Source organism: Danaus plexippus, chromosome Z, assembly GCF_018135715.1.
Source record: "Danaus plexippus chromosome Z, MEX_DaPlex, whole genome shotgun sequence".
Lineage (NCBI taxonomy): Eukaryota > Metazoa > Arthropoda > Insecta > Lepidoptera > Nymphalidae > Danaus > Danaus plexippus.
The window spans coordinates 11227354-11244631 of record NC_083559.1 but is presented as its reverse complement, the minus strand read 5'-3'; the positions used below and the strand labels follow the sequence as shown (position 1 = coordinate 11244631).

The 17278-nt window shown below is 42.1% G+C and overlaps 2 protein-coding genes across 12 annotated transcripts in view; one reads left to right on the top strand and one right to left on the bottom strand.

The window, feature by feature from the left end:
- The first annotated feature begins 234 nt into the window (after window positions 1–234).
- LOC116777540 (malate dehydrogenase, mitochondrial) lies at window positions 235–3617 on the top strand. The gene is made up of 6 exons (XM_032671148.2): window positions 235–415; window positions 499–709; window positions 1695–1891; window positions 2301–2540; window positions 2973–3065; window positions 3223–3617. Exons 1-6 carry the CDS (start codon window positions 338–340, stop codon window positions 3430–3432), a joined length of 1029 nt encoding a protein of 342 aa, XP_032527039.1. The 5' UTR covers window positions 235–337; the 3' UTR covers window positions 3433–3617.
- Window positions 3618–4692: 1075 nt separating this feature from the next.
- LOC116777108 (uncharacterized) overlaps window positions 4693–17278 on the bottom strand; it is a 64702-nt gene continuing 52116 nt past the window's right edge. For 5 of the 11 annotated variants that reach the window (XM_061526102.1, XM_061526105.1, XM_061526107.1 and 2 more), the window contains 16 exons: window positions 15802–16189; window positions 15488–15644; window positions 10924–11250; window positions 10391–10848; window positions 10029–10289; window positions 9536–9736; window positions 8988–9344; window positions 8535–8775; window positions 8299–8455; window positions 8033–8107; window positions 7771–7939; window positions 7601–7695; window positions 7279–7516; window positions 6977–7203; window positions 6711–6875; window positions 4693–6631 (listed from right to left, as the gene is read on the bottom strand). In XM_061526102.1, coding sequence (XP_061382086.1) covers window positions 6283–6631; window positions 6711–6875; window positions 6977–7203; window positions 7279–7516; window positions 7601–7695; window positions 7771–7939; window positions 8033–8107; window positions 8299–8455; window positions 8535–8775; window positions 8988–9344; window positions 9536–9736; window positions 10029–10289; window positions 10391–10848; window positions 10924–11250; window positions 15488–15644; window positions 15802–16189 — 3865 coding nt within the window. In that variant the 3' untranslated portion in view covers window positions 4693–6282. The remainder of the gene's footprint in view (window positions 6632–6710; window positions 6876–6976; window positions 7204–7278; window positions 7517–7600; window positions 7696–7770; window positions 7940–8032; window positions 8108–8298; window positions 8456–8534; window positions 8776–8987; window positions 9345–9535; window positions 9737–10028; window positions 10290–10390; window positions 10849–10923; window positions 11251–15487; window positions 15645–15801; window positions 16190–17278) is intronic. The other 6 variants (XM_061526100.1, XM_061526103.1, XM_061526104.1 and 3 more) reach the window with 6 other exon arrangements.

The following is a 17278-nucleotide window of genomic DNA, read 5'->3' as shown; positions in this document are numbered from 1 at the left end:
TAAGAACTTTTGTATAAGTGTTTGCAAGCATACTGATCATGACAGTAACTCTTATTTAATATTTTTATTTAGGTATTGTACCGAAATAAAAATTAATGATTTAATTTGTGATGAAATTACACAAAAGGTATGTTTTACTTAAAATTGTAAAGTTTGTACTAAAAGGGCTATTTGTAAATAAAACCACTACTGGCAACCACTACGTAATGATGTAATCTCATTGATGATTATTGTAGAGTCACATCACTAGTTATCTATCAAAGGTCGGACGGGTCGACTGGGACGTGTAATTTTTGGATAATTTTTTCAATAGTTCTCTTATAATTTGCCTTGCAATATGTTCTCCCGCACGCTAAAGCCTGCCGCTTCTGTGACTTTTCAGAATGGTTTCAAAAATTTCTCCACTTCATCGCAGGTAATTATACACACAAATTATTTCACCCAATAAATTTTATTGTTTACGAAGATTTTCAATAATTTTTACTTTGCAATGAACAGAACAACTTCAAAGTCGTGGTTGCTGGGGCGGCTGGAGGAATCGGTCAGCCCTTAGGTCTACTGCTGAAGCAGAATAAGCTAGTCACGAATTTAGCACTATATGACATTGCCCCGGTGACCCCGGGAGTGGCTGCCGACTTGTCCCACATGGATACCCCGGCCAGGGTCAGCGGACATAAAGGACCAGAACAGCTAGCTGATGCTATCAAATGTAAGCATATTAGTTAATTTGACTTTGTCTTCTATAACACAAGTGTTAAAGTGTTACATAACATGTTTTTTCTAACCTATCCTTAGTTGATAAAATACATGTTCTATCATAAATTTATATAATTAAGACTTATTTAAGAAGAATCTTTATTAGAATGGTCTTAGTACATATAATATAGCTTAAGTGCTTGAGTTGTAGTGTAAAAAATGCATAGTAAATGAATAAATTTAATAATTTAAAGTGTGTTTCCAATAATTAACTTCAAGGTTTTATTGAAACTATAAAATACATGTCTGTTATCTAATCTTACAGAGAGCAGTTTGTATCAATTTTTTTGGTAATATTTCCATCTTATCTTTAATACTTTTCTATGAAGCTCTAGCTATTTTATATATTATAAAATAAAATTTTCCTTAATTTTATTATACGTTTTGCGTAAAACAAATTCATTTTATCCAATTAACATTGCTACTTCATACATCCTATGTCACTGTTTTGGAATTAACAAAGTCTAAAATATTTTTATATATTTACTTTTATGAATGAAAAATTATTTATATTCCATTAAATTGCATATTAGCGATAAAATTATCAAATGTTATGACAATTTTGATAATATTAAAATAAATTGATGTCATAATTATCGAGTTATTTTCAATAGATTTTTAGTAAATACGTGTTTGTATTGATAATAGTGGTAACTTCTCTTGTCTTTACTTCAAGTGATCAAAAAGGATTCGGTATCATTAATTTTCCTTTACATTCACTTCAGGGTAAAGCATCTCTATATCCTTAAAAACCTTTAAAAATTCTATTTCCTCATTAATAATGACGATACTTATGATTGACAAATTCTTTAGCATATTTTTACCTAAACTGTAAAAATGTAAATTATGAATAGAGATGATCTTATAGTAAAATTTGCATATTTTAAACACTGTGATGTGGAACTATCAGAAACTGACAAATATGTTTTCGTATCCAGGTGCAGATGTAGTGGTAATCCCAGCTGGTGTTCCCCGCAAGCCTGGTATGACTCGTGACGACCTGTTCAACACTAATGCATCCATCGTCCGAGACCTGGCCGCTTGTATTGCAGCGAAAGCTCCAAAGGCTCTCATAGCCATCATCACCAACCCTGTCAATTCCATGGTCCCCATCGCCTCCGAAGTTTTGAAGAAGGTAGGGAATATATTTCAAGTTGTTTGAGAAACACCTAGTTTGTTTGTTGCTTTATATTCGTCCTGTTGTCGAAAAAGTTGTCATTTCTATAACCTAGGGGATGAAAGGCTCACAAATAATATCTGTATCATAAACATGAAAGAAAAATATAAGCTTTGGTAATGTTGTCAAAAAGATATTAAAATAAAATATTGAGTCAATGCAAATTACAGATTGCCTTAATAATAATTTAATCATAAAATGTGATTAGCACAAGATTTTCATACAATATCGCTTAATAATAATAGTGACTTGAAAAATTCATTACAAAGGTATAATATTAATGTCTTTTAATTAGAACACGTATTGATATCTGTGTTTCAGATATTTTAATATGTTTAAAAATATGAATGGTTCCATATTGTTTCAGGCGGGTGTATACGACCCTAATCGTGTGTTTGGTGTGACCACTCTGGATGTAGTCCGTGCTGCGGCCTTCATCGGCGAAATCAACGGTGTGGACCCTGGGTGCGTGTCGATCCCCGTTATTGGAGGTCACTCCGGGGTCACCATCATCCCAGTACTGAGTCAGTGCGAACCTGCCGTCAAATTGTCCGACCAAAGCAAAATAGAAGCTCTCACTAAGAGGATCCAGGAAGCCGGCACTGAGGTAGCATTGTGTTAAAGTACTATTATATATATATATATGGGTTTTGGTTTTTAAAATAAAAGCAGAAAAATGTGGTCTAAGTAAATCAGGGGTAGGAACCCCTAAAAATTAATTTATTCTCAAAGTTGGCAGAAAACCAAACAAGTTTTTCTAAACTGGCAACTTTGAGAATAAATTATGTTTTACGCCGCCCCCCTTCTGCACCTACTGCAAAAACCGATATAACATATCCTAGCTAAATAATATTACAAATCACCCCCAGGCCTGTATACAACGCCCCCATTTTATCTTGGTCTCGTACCTCTCCCCTTAGGCCTGCAGAGCCCACAAGGCCGCGTTATCGCTCACTTTGTGAAAGGCTGAATTGTAAATAGTACTAGGTTAATAATGTATGTATTAATGAATACTTATATATTAATATATTGCTACCAGGTGGTGAAGGCCAAGGCTGGTGGTGGATCAGCGACGCTGTCGATGGCATACGCTGGTGCAAGACTCGTATGCTCCCTGCTCAGGGGTCTCAATGTAAGACTTTAGATTTATAACCAACTATTGGTGAACAACTCGTCATTCTTGTCAAGGAGTTTCTTTGAACTAACTTTAAACTTTCACAGGATAAATTCCAAGTGATAGTGTACTTTTTAAAAAGTACTTTATAAAGGTGTCGTTTTCTTATTCTCAGGGAGAATCAAACGTGATTGAGTGCGCCTATGTCAAATCTGATCTGACTGAGGCCACATATTTCGCGAACCCGCTTTTACTTGGGAAGAACGGCTTGGAGAAGAATCTTGGCTTCGGTAACCTTAACGGTTACGAGCAGGGGCTCCTCAAGGCTGCCATCCCAGAACTACTGAAGAACATCAAGACCGGAGAAGATTTCGCCAAGAAGTAACTAGCATCTGACTTAAATTTAATATCGTGCAGTATTTAAGTATCTAAAGTGAAGGTCAACTCGACAAAGAAAGGCAGACGTTAGAAATTTCTGTTTGAGTGCATTTTAAGATTATGAATTTCTGAGTCACTTAATGACTCCAAATTCGCCAATTATATCAATAAAATGAACTTGTATTAAAATAACTGTTTTATTTATTTATAATTACATTTTAGATTAAACCCTACTACTTTCATCAAATTAAAAAAACTTACATTTGGAAGAATTAAGGGTTTAAGAAAGGTTTTTCCACAATACAGGTAATAAAGGTCACAATACTCTGGAGCACAACTCCGCATCAGGATCCCAAGACTTCACGAAGGAACATACTCTCCGATAGATGCGCAAGTGCGATTGATTCTCATAAAACTCAATGTATATTTCCACCATTAGGAGAACTAAATACACCGAGAAGACGGTCACTCCAGTCCATGTTCGTTCTCTTGGATTTAAGCAGCTCACTCGGCGATTATCCATACTGTATGGCGATTTGGCAAATAACCAATTACTATTTGGGGATACATTCCATCTTACAACTGACATTTACAAATCAACGTCATAGTTCGGCCATTTTGTATAACATTTTCACAAACTTAAGCTAGATATAATAGAAATTGAGTAGATTGAAGGAATCTCTGGATGAATCGAGGTAAAGAAATATGAGTAAGTGTTCCACTAAATGTCAGCAGCTAAGAGGTTTGGAAGATAAATACATATTAGTTGATTAAATTACTTACAAAGTGGGATATCGCATGCAGCCGATCCCTAAATTTTCTTCTTATTAAATCATAATATGAGATTTCTTTTAAGTTTGGGAATATACGGAAACAATTTAAATTTAACATTAATAGTATGAATAATAATGAGATAATAAATATAATATATTATTATTATAGTATTATTCCTATTTTTTAAAAAATTGTTAATATGTTGTGAGAGAAACCGGATTTTTTAAAAAACAAAGTTAAATTAATCTCAAAGGAAAGTAAGATTTCCATTTTTTTTATAAACGGCAATCTTTTGTTAAATTGTTACTACTCAGGAGGTAGCTTTGGAAAAATTGTAGGATATATAATTTTTTCGTCTTACGAAATCATTAGTTATTGATTAAAAAACGAACAAATTTATACTTTAGGAATTTAAATAGTTTTTCACTACTAGTGTACAGAAATCAAAAGTAATAAAATAAATGGATGAATTTGTAAATAAAACACAACACAATAGATTTGCATCTTATTTATTGATCTGTCCTCCCAAAACTTTGTTTTCGCTTACGATTGGGCTTACATGGATTATCTTTTGTTTCGACTACTTACAATACGTTACACTTTAAAAAGAAATCACAAGTGAGTCGCCGCCGCACGCCCCCGAGCGCGAACGTTCAGACAAATTAATTTAATCAGTCGTTTTTACACAATATTTGAAAACATGTACATCACACCTGCTTGCGTATCTAACCACTACCATCAAACAATTGCTTTTAAACTAAATTAAAACATTTTTAGTACATCAAACATATTAAAAATGTCCAGCAACAAATAAGAATGTGTAAAACGATACTTATAACAATATTACTATATATATTTTTAAGGTAATGTTTGAGACGCACGCAGTCAAAATAATACAAAACAAAATGCTCAAAGGCGAACGGCAGCGCTCTTCACGGACTGATACATACATGCATGCACGTGCATACACATACACGCACACAACACACACATACACACAAACCCATACGAACAGGCGCTAGCACGCACATACTCACACGCATTCATAGCCCGCTTCCGTTCAATATTTATACTCGGTCCAATAGACCAACCTAACTAGAAAAAGAAAATCTCTATCATAATCATTACTCTAAACAGTATAATTACAAATGCACAGTATGTATACATAATAACCATACACTTTTACATCAATATGTATATTATCGTTTCATAATCCGAAAATCGTGTTTACACTATATATAAGGGTCTTAACAGTTCTTACGGCATCCGGGAGCGCGATCCGGACTTCGCTGCGGGCAAATTTATACACAGACAAACGGATGCGATATTTACACGAAACGATCGATGAAAATTAAACTACGCGTAGACTAAATCAAGTGAAAGGTGTGACAGCGAAATCCGAAGCAAAGCTACGGGAAATAATAAACTTACATAAAGCTAGAGGCGACGCCGCCCGTGGAGCGAGGGAACAGTGACATGTACGGGCACGGTCGTCTGTACAAACTATACATAATTTACAAGTACTTAGGTAGATATGGACGAAGTCGCACGGCGATCCTACACTACCGGTGTTGTGATGGAAGACTGGGTAGATACATGTCGCTGGCATCAGGCTGCTACGGAAAATGACAGAGGTACGAGCTGCAGCAGTGTTCCTACACAAGGATTACATGACAAGCCGATACCGGACACCACGCTCAGAAATATAGGGGAGGTGGACGATAGTAGTCGACACAACGAACAGACATTAAAATGTTACATTACAATTATATAATACACCGAATAGTCCTCGCATCGGGTTCTACATCGATAGTGAATATAGAGGAACGTCGCACGGAGCCTCCGCGTTATTAGACGAAACAACAAATAAATAACGATACAATATTAACAGGTCCTTAGTCCACGTCCACGGCGACACACGACAACAACACTCGATCACACGACACACTCCTCGTCGTCGACCCTCGGAGACGCCGTCGTCGTCGTCAAATCCTTAACCGGTCGGAGGCGGGCGGGCTCGTCGGATGACGGACCGCCGTACACGGCGCTACGGGGGCGCCATGCGCGCTCCGCCTCGGGGACGTCAGTCCTCGTCCGACAACGGCTCGTACTGAGCAGACATGAGCGGAGCCGGCTCGGGCTGCCCGCCGCCCACGGACACTGCCACGGCCGGCGGGTCCAACTGAGCCGAGGCCTGGGCCGGCGGAGGAGCCGTGGGCGTCGCGACGTTCAGAGCCGAGTACGGGTACGCGTAGGCCGTGGGGAAGGTGAGCGGCTTGGCGCGCTCGTCCGAGTCACTCCGCATCACCTCCACGATGCGAGTCTTCACGTAGTCGTAGGCCGTGAGAACTCCACCACCCACGCCCACGCCGACTGCGCTGTACCGACGACCGCCTGCGCCGGCGCCAGTTCCGCCACCGGCCGAGCTACGACTGAAACACCCAATATTATAACCCTAAAGTCTAAACGAAGTATCCAATAATTTTTTTATAAACATTGTGTATTACTAACCCTGAGTGATGATTGTCTGGAGGCGACACTGGCTCCAGATATGGAGCGTGTTTGGGAGCCTCCCTCCTCCACTCCTCTGCTTGTCCTCCACCGGCGGCCGCTCCTCCACCAGCTCCGCCGCTGGTGTACGAGTCGGCACTCGACACGGCAAAACGATTATTGGTACTAAAACAATATAGTAATTTTTTAATAAGCGAAAAAATATAAGCCTATCATTTATTCAATATTAAGAAACAATTTATTATAAACATAGAAAGATCGTTTACTTATGGTGCATGAGTGAAGTGGTGTTCGGGCTGCTGAAGTCTCTGACTATGATGTTGGACGCGAGATCGCCGAGTTTGATGCTAGTGGTGTGTCCCGGCGGCTCCTCCCTCTCTCCGTCCCGAGGCATGTCCCGGGACAGTTCGCGAGGCAGCTCACGGGGCATGTCTCTTGGCAGGTCTCTCGGGAGCTCTGGCTGCTGAGAAGTTTCATTTTCACGTATTATCTTCTGGAAGCAACCAGTTCAGATATGAGCTACTCCGCAACACTGTTTGCTATATTCTTATAACAGGATCATACTCACGGGTGGAAACCGTTGATCACTGGATTGGTTTATCTGATGCGTGATAATGGCGTTGATGAGCGAGGCGGCCGTGAGCGTGCCGTCTCCGGGCCGTGCGCGGTCCGCTGAGGCCCCGCCTGTGCCCACACCCGCACTCACGCCGACACCGGCGCCAACGCCAGAACTCACGCATACGCTGGTGGGTGTGCTGACGACCGTGCTCATTATGGGGACGCTTGTAACACTCACAGTTGGCCGACTGGTAATGAAGATTTGAATAACAAATAAATAATCATAATATATAATATACCACATCTGAAGTACCGTCTGAATGTAAACATACCATTCTTTCCGTTCCATGGGATGTATCTGCCTCTTGTTAGTCGTATTATAATTGCCACTACTCGACCGACGCTCCTCGCTCGAGGATACGTTCTGCTGCGAGGGTACAATAAGTTAATTACTAAATGACTATATACGAAATTTTCAATATAATCAAGGTCGTCGTATAACCTGGCCATGGTTTAAGTGGTGTCTGTCAATCATCATCTGTTGCTGTTGCTGTTGATGTTGGTGATGCTGCTGTTGCTGCTGCTGCTGGTTGTGCTGCCCGTGAGGGTTGTGTGGATTATGCTGTTCGATCACGTAATGGCGTTCTTGGATAGGCACCATGCGCTCCCGACTGTAATCGATTTTTATAATCAGGTTAGTTTTGTTTTTATTTGAATTTCCATGTTATATTTTTATTTCATATCCATTTATATAAATATATAACCTGTCTCTAGGCGGAGCTCGTCTATCCGTTGAGTACTGTGCGTATTTTTGCGCCATAGCAAATTCCCGGGGTCCCCTGAAATAAATATAATTTAAGGGATTGCTTCTGAAGACCCTAGTTTATGGTAACTTTGAATCATTAAAAATATGCGGTATAAATTTTTCTTATATCTAGAGTACTAATGCTTTACAACAATTTACAAATTAGTTCATTCATCAGTTTCTTACCGGACTCTTAATGTAATGTATCGTTTATGTAATTCTTACCGGATCTGTTCGTGTTGTTGATGATGCTGCTGGTGCTGGTGGTGCTGGAGGTGCGGTTGGTGGTGTACGGGCGGCGACGCAGGTTCCTCCCTCCGGGGGACGGGGAGGGCGGGAGCCGCTGACGCCGCGTTCACTAGAGACGTGAACGCCTCGTGACCTAAGGTTAAGTATATTCATGAAGCATTTATTAAATATCAGTTTGAGTAAATTAATAAGGGAGATGTTAGTGTACTAACCGGGCGGCGGATGCGAGTACGTGTGTGTATGTCTCTGTATGACGGACACGCTATCCCTGTCCCGGCGATGGACGAGTTGTCCATGCTGCGCGTGCTGCGCGTGCTGTCCGTGCTGAGCATGGGGCTGCTCGCTGCGTCTGGCTCCACCGTGCATCTGCTGCGACGTGATAAAGTCCGTCAGCATGATCTGCCGCCGCTCGTGACCGTATGGACCTCGAGACACTGCGCCCGTACTCGGCTGCTGCAGAACAATTTACGATATCATCATGTCCCCAAGGAGTCCTTCGATCCTATTGAATCTTATTATACTGTAGATGTCGATGTGTCGTCTGATATTGATTTTGTAATTGAATCCAAGGTATAGCCACGAAAACGATTGTATCCTGCTACTTGTTTAGAAAGTATTAAAGTCAAGACTACTTATAAACGAATCGATATAACAAGATTTATTACGTTTGAGAACGACGGTGACTGCGGCCGAGGCTGATTGGGGGCGGCCGAGTATGCGTATGCTCCCCCTGGGCTCCTCCTCTTGTAGTAATCGAAGTTCCTCTTCTCCGGAAGATGGTGTGGCGCATGGACCGGGGTCCCGGCAGTTATGGAACCAGTCTTGGGGTCAGACTGCATACGCTGCGTCTCGAAACGTGACTCGACTGGGGTTCCCAGTGTGATAGAACCTTTCGGATTGGTTGGCAACTTGAGAGTCTGTCTGGGGGATGCGACCGGCTTCGGTTTGGAATTGTACTGCGTCGGAGATTCACGCTCCTGGGCTCGGTACGGCGAGTATTCAGTGTTCCGGTGAGCTTGTTGCTGTTACAAATGATAGCTTTAGTATACACACACATTCATAATAAACGGTTTATAGTAAGGAAAAGTTTCTCTATTTCGGTGTAGTGATTTCGAAAAATAATTAATTAGAGGTAAGATTAACGTCACGTTATCTTTTTACTGGTGCTGTCTTATCAACAGAAAATAGTTTCTTATCAGTTAGTGTTAGTTACCGGCTTCGGCGGATCGTGGCGTGGTCTCTTGACGCTGAGGTCGAGCAGCGACTCAGGCGCGCGTGGTTCTATGTGAAGAACCATGAGGTCCTTGTCCGCTAGCGGCGTGATAGTGGCACGCTGTGGAGACCGCGGGGAGTGCTCGTGTCCAGCACCGCTCACTACTGTCAGAGTGGCCAGGGACTCGTGGCCCGAAGACACCTGGGATAGGACGAGGTCGGACCGTGTTAGTAAATCATGGGAAAATCAGAACGTATGTTGTGTTAATGTTAGAAGTACATATGTATTTCATTAGTGATTATTTTCTTAGATTTAATACTAAGCTTTAGATAATATATATTCAAAGGTAATAAGACGTAGTGAATAGTACAAGTGTGGTAGAGGTTGCTATGGTTACGGATGTGTATCAAATTTATTTGTTACATTTGTATGTTATTCCCGTAAGCACTAATGTATGATGTGCTTGAGTAAAGTAACAAAACCCGGTTCTTACATTAACCTTGGGCGCCTGGTGCATAGAATGTGTGTGCGGCAGCGGAGGCGGGCGGGAGTTCTTCATGAGGCTGACCTCGATCATGTTGAGAACCACGTCGCGAACCGTCAGAGGCCCGGAGCCGTTACTACCCGCTCCTGCCGCGGAGACCCCGCTGACCCCGGTGACCCCCGCCCCGCTCGTAGTGCCCGATACTCCTGTCACCGTCACCCCCGGCGGCACCGTCGTCACCCCCGTGGTTACTGATACTGCGTTCACAGTCTATAAAAACAACAAATATCAGTACTGTGTTTTTTATACCGACCGACGAGAATGTTTATCAATTTAATATAACAGACATCACTTCCTAGTAAAAGACGAACCTTAGTACTGGGTGCATCGTTTTCCTCGTCGGCCGTCTCGGTGGCGGATGAATCATATTCGTCCCTCCTGTGTCTCCGGGGCGCCACGGCATCAGTCCGCGGACCCGGGAGCGGCGGGGGTCGCGGAGACTCCGCACTCGCGGTGTCCGTGTCTCCCGAACTAAGGATACTGTCGTCCGTGTCGCTGCCTCTGGTCGGATTCCTCTCACTTATCAAAGTATCGAGTTGCAGTTTCTTCCTGTAAGTGAAGTAGAAGGCCTTCAGGCTGGCCGGCGTCCTACCGCTGGCGGTGGCCATCCTCTCCCAGGCCGTGCCGTGCTCCCTGAGAAGAGCTCTGAACCTTGCCGCTTCATCCTCGGTCGGTTCCGGGGCAGATCCACCTTCTCCAATCGTGTCCAAACGACGTGTTATCCTTTTGAAACAGGTCAGGCAGCACTTGCTGAGGTCGCTCGGTATCTCTACAAAGTCGTATGAACAAAGTTATTTCCTATGGAATTATAATTTATATGATGTTAAAGAGGTTAAATAATTACGGAATTCATCCATGATCGGTCTCTTTAGATCTTGCGGGAGATCGTGCCAGCGTGGCGGCAGGTGACGTAGCCGTTTGACTCTCGGTCCAGCACAGGATGGCACCGTGCACCTACTCCGGCGGGCTCTCACACATCGGCAGTGACAACCCTCGCACACCCGGGCCCCCACAACGGACGGGTCCAAGCCGTATTGAGATGCCTGTGACGGGGCCACCGCCCTGGTTGCCGCCGCCACCGAGCATACCGTGCATGTACTGCTTACAGGCGTCAGGGTGGCAGTGGTGCTCGCGATGGTAGAAGAAGGCGTGCTGTTGGCCTCCGATGCCGCTGTAGAAGAAGGTATTCATTAAAATTGAAATCGACGTCTATAAACGACAGCTAACGACAGGACGTAAATGTATTATATAAAACATAATGAATCGATAGCTCCGGTCCATGAAATCCATTCGGAAGGCGAGTAAACTCCGTCCGGCGGATCGCAGTACAATTAATCCGCATCGAAATCCAAACAGCGCTAAACAATTAAACATTTAGCTCTATCGGAGATAATGCAAGCATCTGGATCAGGTCCAATATTCAGGACGTGGCTACATTTACAGAGCGACGGATTATCGGAGCGACTGGCAGGCTCCCCTTAATCCCCACATATATTATTTACGATACAACCTTACTGCTGTTGTCGCTTGTGTGTTTTAATACGCGATTGACCCGTTTAATGAGTCACCTGCGTAACCAACATATCATTAATCCCAAATATATGAAACGGTCGCTCTCAGTGGATGATTCGAGTTCTGCGAGTCGGTCTCGCAAAGTTTTAGAGCAAGTAACAATTAAATGCATCCCGTCAATTAAACAGAGTTGCACTTTGAGGGATTCGTTTGCTTTGATAATAGTTAGTTTGGAGTTTTTCTTCCAACTAACTTACTCTCTGTAACGGAAGAGAACTCCGAGAACAGAGAGATCCAATTATATTATTAACGCAATTTGTCCAACAAGTATTAAGCGAATATATATAAACCGTTTTAACGTTCAGATAAAAACGTCCGACGCTGGAGCCTAAGATGTAATAATAAATTTAAAAGTCAAACATCATTTCATAATTAGTAGCGTTTACAAACGCCATAGAAAAACATTAATTAATATTGAAGATAAAGTTCTCATTTGAAAATTGTATATCCAACAGATATAAACGCGGCCTCAGTGTCGATTGATCCACCAATTACTGATATTTGCACAAGACCTAATTGGATCCGACTCTACGTTTTATTCCATGTAATTATACTCGGCTTGATTTTGTGCTAATTAGAGTATTCTGAAAATGGCGCCCGACGCGGGACTGCGACTGTTGAATTGTAACATATTGAAAACAGAAGTAACGCCTATTTAGGAAAATGTTAAATGATATATTACACACTTTATAAACAAAATTACATATTTAAAAAATATATCATAATATTCATATAAAAAATAATAGTTAGCACTAAAGACGGTTTTGATTCAATTTTTTTTTAGTCCAAATGTTAAGCTAATGTTTATAAAATTGTTTTCAATTCAAACATGAAGAGCAAACCATGGAAGCATTTTTGTATGTACTGCTAGCTGTCACAGTCTTGATTTACGTATTGTATTGTATTGTATATATATATTTTAATAATTCCGTTTTAATAAAATGTCAACAAATGATATTGAGAGCCGTATCATAAAACGCGATCATATATATAACCGATACAGCCGCAGGTGACGTGACAATTCAACTCGTCAAATATTCGTTGGTTCATAACATCATGTATTTGCTTGTTATGCGGAGCGTGTCATTTTAACGAGCCGCTGACAGGATTGTTTGCTCACGGCAAACACGGGAGACGACATCTTGTAGATTAAACGCTACGAGCCGACAGACGAGACGTTTATGATATTAATATGTTATATAGATATATAAAATAATTACAATTCCTTGGGTTCGCCGGGACGAGTATGGACGAGTATGGGCGGAGTTCTAGTCACGTAATGTATTGTGGGAATGATCTGTATCATCATCAGGGGCATAATGAATGTATATATACACAGGTCGTAACTATTTTCAGGTCTTAGTCTCATTTGATTCAATTGTCACGCCGGCTACAAAGGCGAGGGTAGTCCGACTGATTTCGTATTCCGTGTGAAGGATTACCGTGACGAGGTAAGCTGCCAGCTTACTGTTATTGTGATGTTTGAAACCCGTATAAATATATTTCCACAATATTCCATACTAAACGATATATTTAATAATGTTTTAACAACGCTTCCTTTCGCTTCCCTATTAATCGATAAGCTACGATTGTTTATCGTTATAAAGGTCGAGTTATTGTTCGTAATACATTTATATATTCAGTCCGTCTTGTACAAATTGACATCTTCTGTACATTAATTGAATATAAAAATGTAAGAAGCACCTCGGGGGGGATAATAGCGTTGAATAATAAAATACGAGAGAAAGGAAATTGTTGATTTTCTTTTGACGATTGAGTGAATATTAAAATATATATGTGCATTCTATTTCATTGTTGTGTCAGAGTTATGATAGACTTTAAAAGGCTTTGTTTAGTTACACGGAGGATATAATAAACGTATTAAAAACAAAAGAATGTGATATGTTTTCCACACGATAATCGATGGTCACATTGTGATGGAACTTTGAGGACGTCCGCTAGGTTTCGTTAATTAATATATAATATATTAAAGAGAGCTGTTCAATAAACGAGTCGGCTAATCCATTGATAGTCGGAGTCTATAAAGTTTGCGCGATCCGCATTTCCAGCGGATGTATCTTAGACATGATCGTTAATTATCTTAAAATCTCAAGCAGCTGTAACAAAGGACGGTTATGAATAGCGGTTAGATTCGGTGTTTAAGTCTCAATGGAGCGGCGTTGAACGAGCTCCACCCCGGGGAGTCCCGGCTGAAACGACTGTTTGAACAGTACAGCATAGACACTCCACTTGTAATAACACAAGAATATTGCATCGCCATTGTGAGCTATTCACAAAAAATATATAGTATAAAGGCTTTCTATGAAGAACGAATTAAAGTATTGAGGACGAGTTTCATACTGAGAGGTCTGTCTACACGGAGCCGGCCGCCGTGAAAACGTACATCTATTATTCCGTCATTTACAATACATTAATTTAAAAAATTAATATTAATATTTGCATTTGAGTAAATTTGCATCGGTCGTATTCCGCGGGCTATATAAAGCTGCGTTGGGTCCGCGGCGCTCAGTCCGCCGACGGTCGGAGAGTCAGCATGTTGTCTCTATATCGCGCTTGGCTCGGTCCGAGTCCGTGCGTGGCTCGGCCGGCGCCTCCGCCGGGCGCCCACCGGCCGGTTCCGAGGCGGGCCAAGGTACCGTCACCTCCCGCCTCTCCGCCGCCTCCGTCGCCCTCCTCCAGCACTTCCAGCGAGCTGGACGTGGAGCGCGTCGAGGCCCCCGAACCTCCAAAGCGCAGCGGCGCCGTATTGGACATAGCGTCCTGCGACGGACCGGTGCAGTTCAGCCGGGTCCTCAACGCCGCTTACCGCGAGCCGCCGGCGGAGCGCTGGCGGGCCCGCCGAGCCCCCAGGCCTCCCCTACACTACTACCCGTGCAAGAGCTGCGGCTGCAAGTTCCCGTCCTACTACTTCGTGCACAAACACCGCAAGCGTTGTCACGCGGACGAACCCAACACTATGCCGGAGTCACGACAATCCCCGGAGCCGTCCACCTCCAGCGCCTAGTGGGGCCGCCAGGACGGAAGGTGCCACACGAGACGGACTCTTAATATCTAGGCATTTGTTAAAATATATGTTTAAGTACTAAGCGGTGTTTTATTTATTTATACGTATTTACCCTTCGAAGTTCCGGCACTGAACACCCTGATAAAATTGCTTTAATTTTATTAAGAAATAAATAAATATTAAGAAAGATATGTTTACAATAGTGAAATGCATAATAATAAGATAAAAGGTGAAAGAATCTAATGTTTGAGAATGCCCTCACAATCATCGTATTTATTTCGGTCTCGTAACAATAGTTCACATTATAATATTTTATAATTATCATCTATGTCTTATCGTATCATTGCTTTAAAGTGACTCGATTTATAAAATGAATACTTTATTATTTACATATACAAAACGAACCGCAGAAATCAGTTAAGTCTTTAAAGAAATATGTGACGAAGTGTTCATAATTTTAACTTTTAAAATTGTTCTTACAAAACGTATAAGCCTTAAATAAAGAGACAGTTAAGTATCTATGATGTGCAAAAATATCAAAAGACATGCAACCGAATTTGAAATCACTTTAAAATATTTGTATGTAGAATATCAGTGTGATGTCTGACGTCACGCTTCATACCTCCTGACCTATTTACATAATACACTGACACAGTACCACAGGCGGACAAGAAAACATTGAGTATTTGTTACATAAGTGTATCGAAGCGTTGGGCCGATCATATCTGGTGATAGTGTCTGGCATCCTTGGCATCCTTGGCATCCTTGGCATCCCTGATATACATTTAAATGAGTATTCTAGTGTACATGCCTGTGTCGGTGGCGGTGGATGTAGCCGAGGATGTCGTCTGTGTGATGGTGGGGGCGCTGCTCCCTCCTGGCGGTCCACTCACCACGGTGAGGGTCACTCCGCTCACCATCACACCGGTGGCACAGCTGACGGAAGCGCCGCTCGACACCGCCGTCGTCTATACCAGAAATGAATCGTTACGACCGGATGTCCAGTATTAAAAGTTGATATGATATGATTTAATCATTACTAACTGAAATTAACGCGACTCATATGAAGTTTAGCTATATTAGTATGTATTTAATTATGCGGAGGTTGTTCGATGATTCGCTCACAGTAATGACTGTAGTGGTGCTGGTGGTGACAGTGGCCGTCGGTAGTTCAGGCTGCGCGGGCTGAGCTGGTGGCGTCTCCGTGGACGGCTGACTAGAGCTGGGCTGACTGGCCGGGCTGGGCGTCCCGCTGACGGACACGTTGCTCGCAACGGTCACAGTACTCGACACGCTCACGGTGGCCACACTCACACCGCTGGTGCTTTGCGGGCTGGTCACAGTGATAGTGCTCGAGCTTGTGATGCATGAGCTCGAGCTAGAGCTGACCGAACTCGAACAGGTGACGCCCGCGGGGTTCGAGCTGCTGGTGTTGTTGGTGACGGGAGCTGGAGGAGCGGACGAGGCCGGGGGAGGGGACGGGGGCAGAGGAGGTGTCCTCGCCATCTCAGCCCTGGAAGATAAGGCACCGTTAGGTATGGAACGTAATAAATACAAACGAAATGTTAAGTCACGATGTGTGCGATGTTATGTCATCGTGTACATGAAGCCACCGAGGTACCTGGGCAAAACAACTACTGGATATTATAATAGTTAACATTAATATTCCGCATCTCTTTATTCATTCGGGGTTGCCGCGGGGTAAATGGTTAACATAAAGAGTGGCGAATTGCGCTAATTATGTTTACCCTACCTCCCCCTGCCACCCACGTCCCCAGTTTCAACCGACCCCCTCCCCGCCCCTCGTCATCGCAGCTGTTTACCGCGGAATGTAGATACAGTTTTAATTAAGATTTACGACATAATTATAATATTATGAGTAAAAATAAAAAGCTAAATAGTAAAGCACACACTGGTGTGACAGTGCGGTGACAGTGCGGTGTGATTTGACACGGTCGATCGCATTTCAATTTGTAATGTCCAATAACTAAACATAATTGAACGTTTGTCTCTCGTTCGGTATTTGGCAATTAAAATGCTTCCATTTGCGAGCCGTAATTAACAGTGGGGACGTTGTGCTAACAACGTACAACCCTACGAATGGATTAACAGGCTTTCAGACTGACGTTTTGTGCTTTGTGTTCAGAACGATATCGTTATTGAAAATGTTATATTTATATTTCATCCATTCCTTTTTTACACGTTCCCTGTAACCGAATCCTTTTGTTTCGTTAAATGATAATTGATTAGAGAGTTATTATGAACATTTTAAGAGGCCTAATTGTGTAAGTTAACTTTCCAAAATATAATGTTCCGGAGTGATACTTGATAGTAACAACTAATATCTTTATCGATAAATTATATGATTATACGTATTTCTCTTATGGCATGAATTTTTCGATTGGTGAGCGTTTTTAATTAAGGCAATTAAAAAGATGGGCCGGTGCTGTTTGCGGAAAAATCTAAACAAGCCGTTATGAGGAAACGGCATAGTGGAGAGGGATGACCGGGGAGTCGATGAAATTAAATGTCGATGAGTTCATTATTTTATGTGATGTACATTTACATTGGTCTTCATATTTTAATACATTTTTGTTGAGAT

Coding starts and splice junctions, on each gene's coding strand:
- LOC116777540 (XM_032671148.2), top strand. CDS start 338: ATGTTCTCCCGCACGCTAAAGCCTGCCGCTTCTGTGACTTTTCAGAAT. Junction 416..498: donor ATTTCTCCACTTCATCGCAG/GTAATTATACAC, acceptor TGCAATGAACAG/AACAACTTCAAAGTCGTGGT. Junction 3,066..3,222: donor CCCTGCTCAGGGGTCTCAAT/GTAAGACTTTAG, acceptor TCTTATTCTCAG/GGAGAATCAAACGTGATTGA.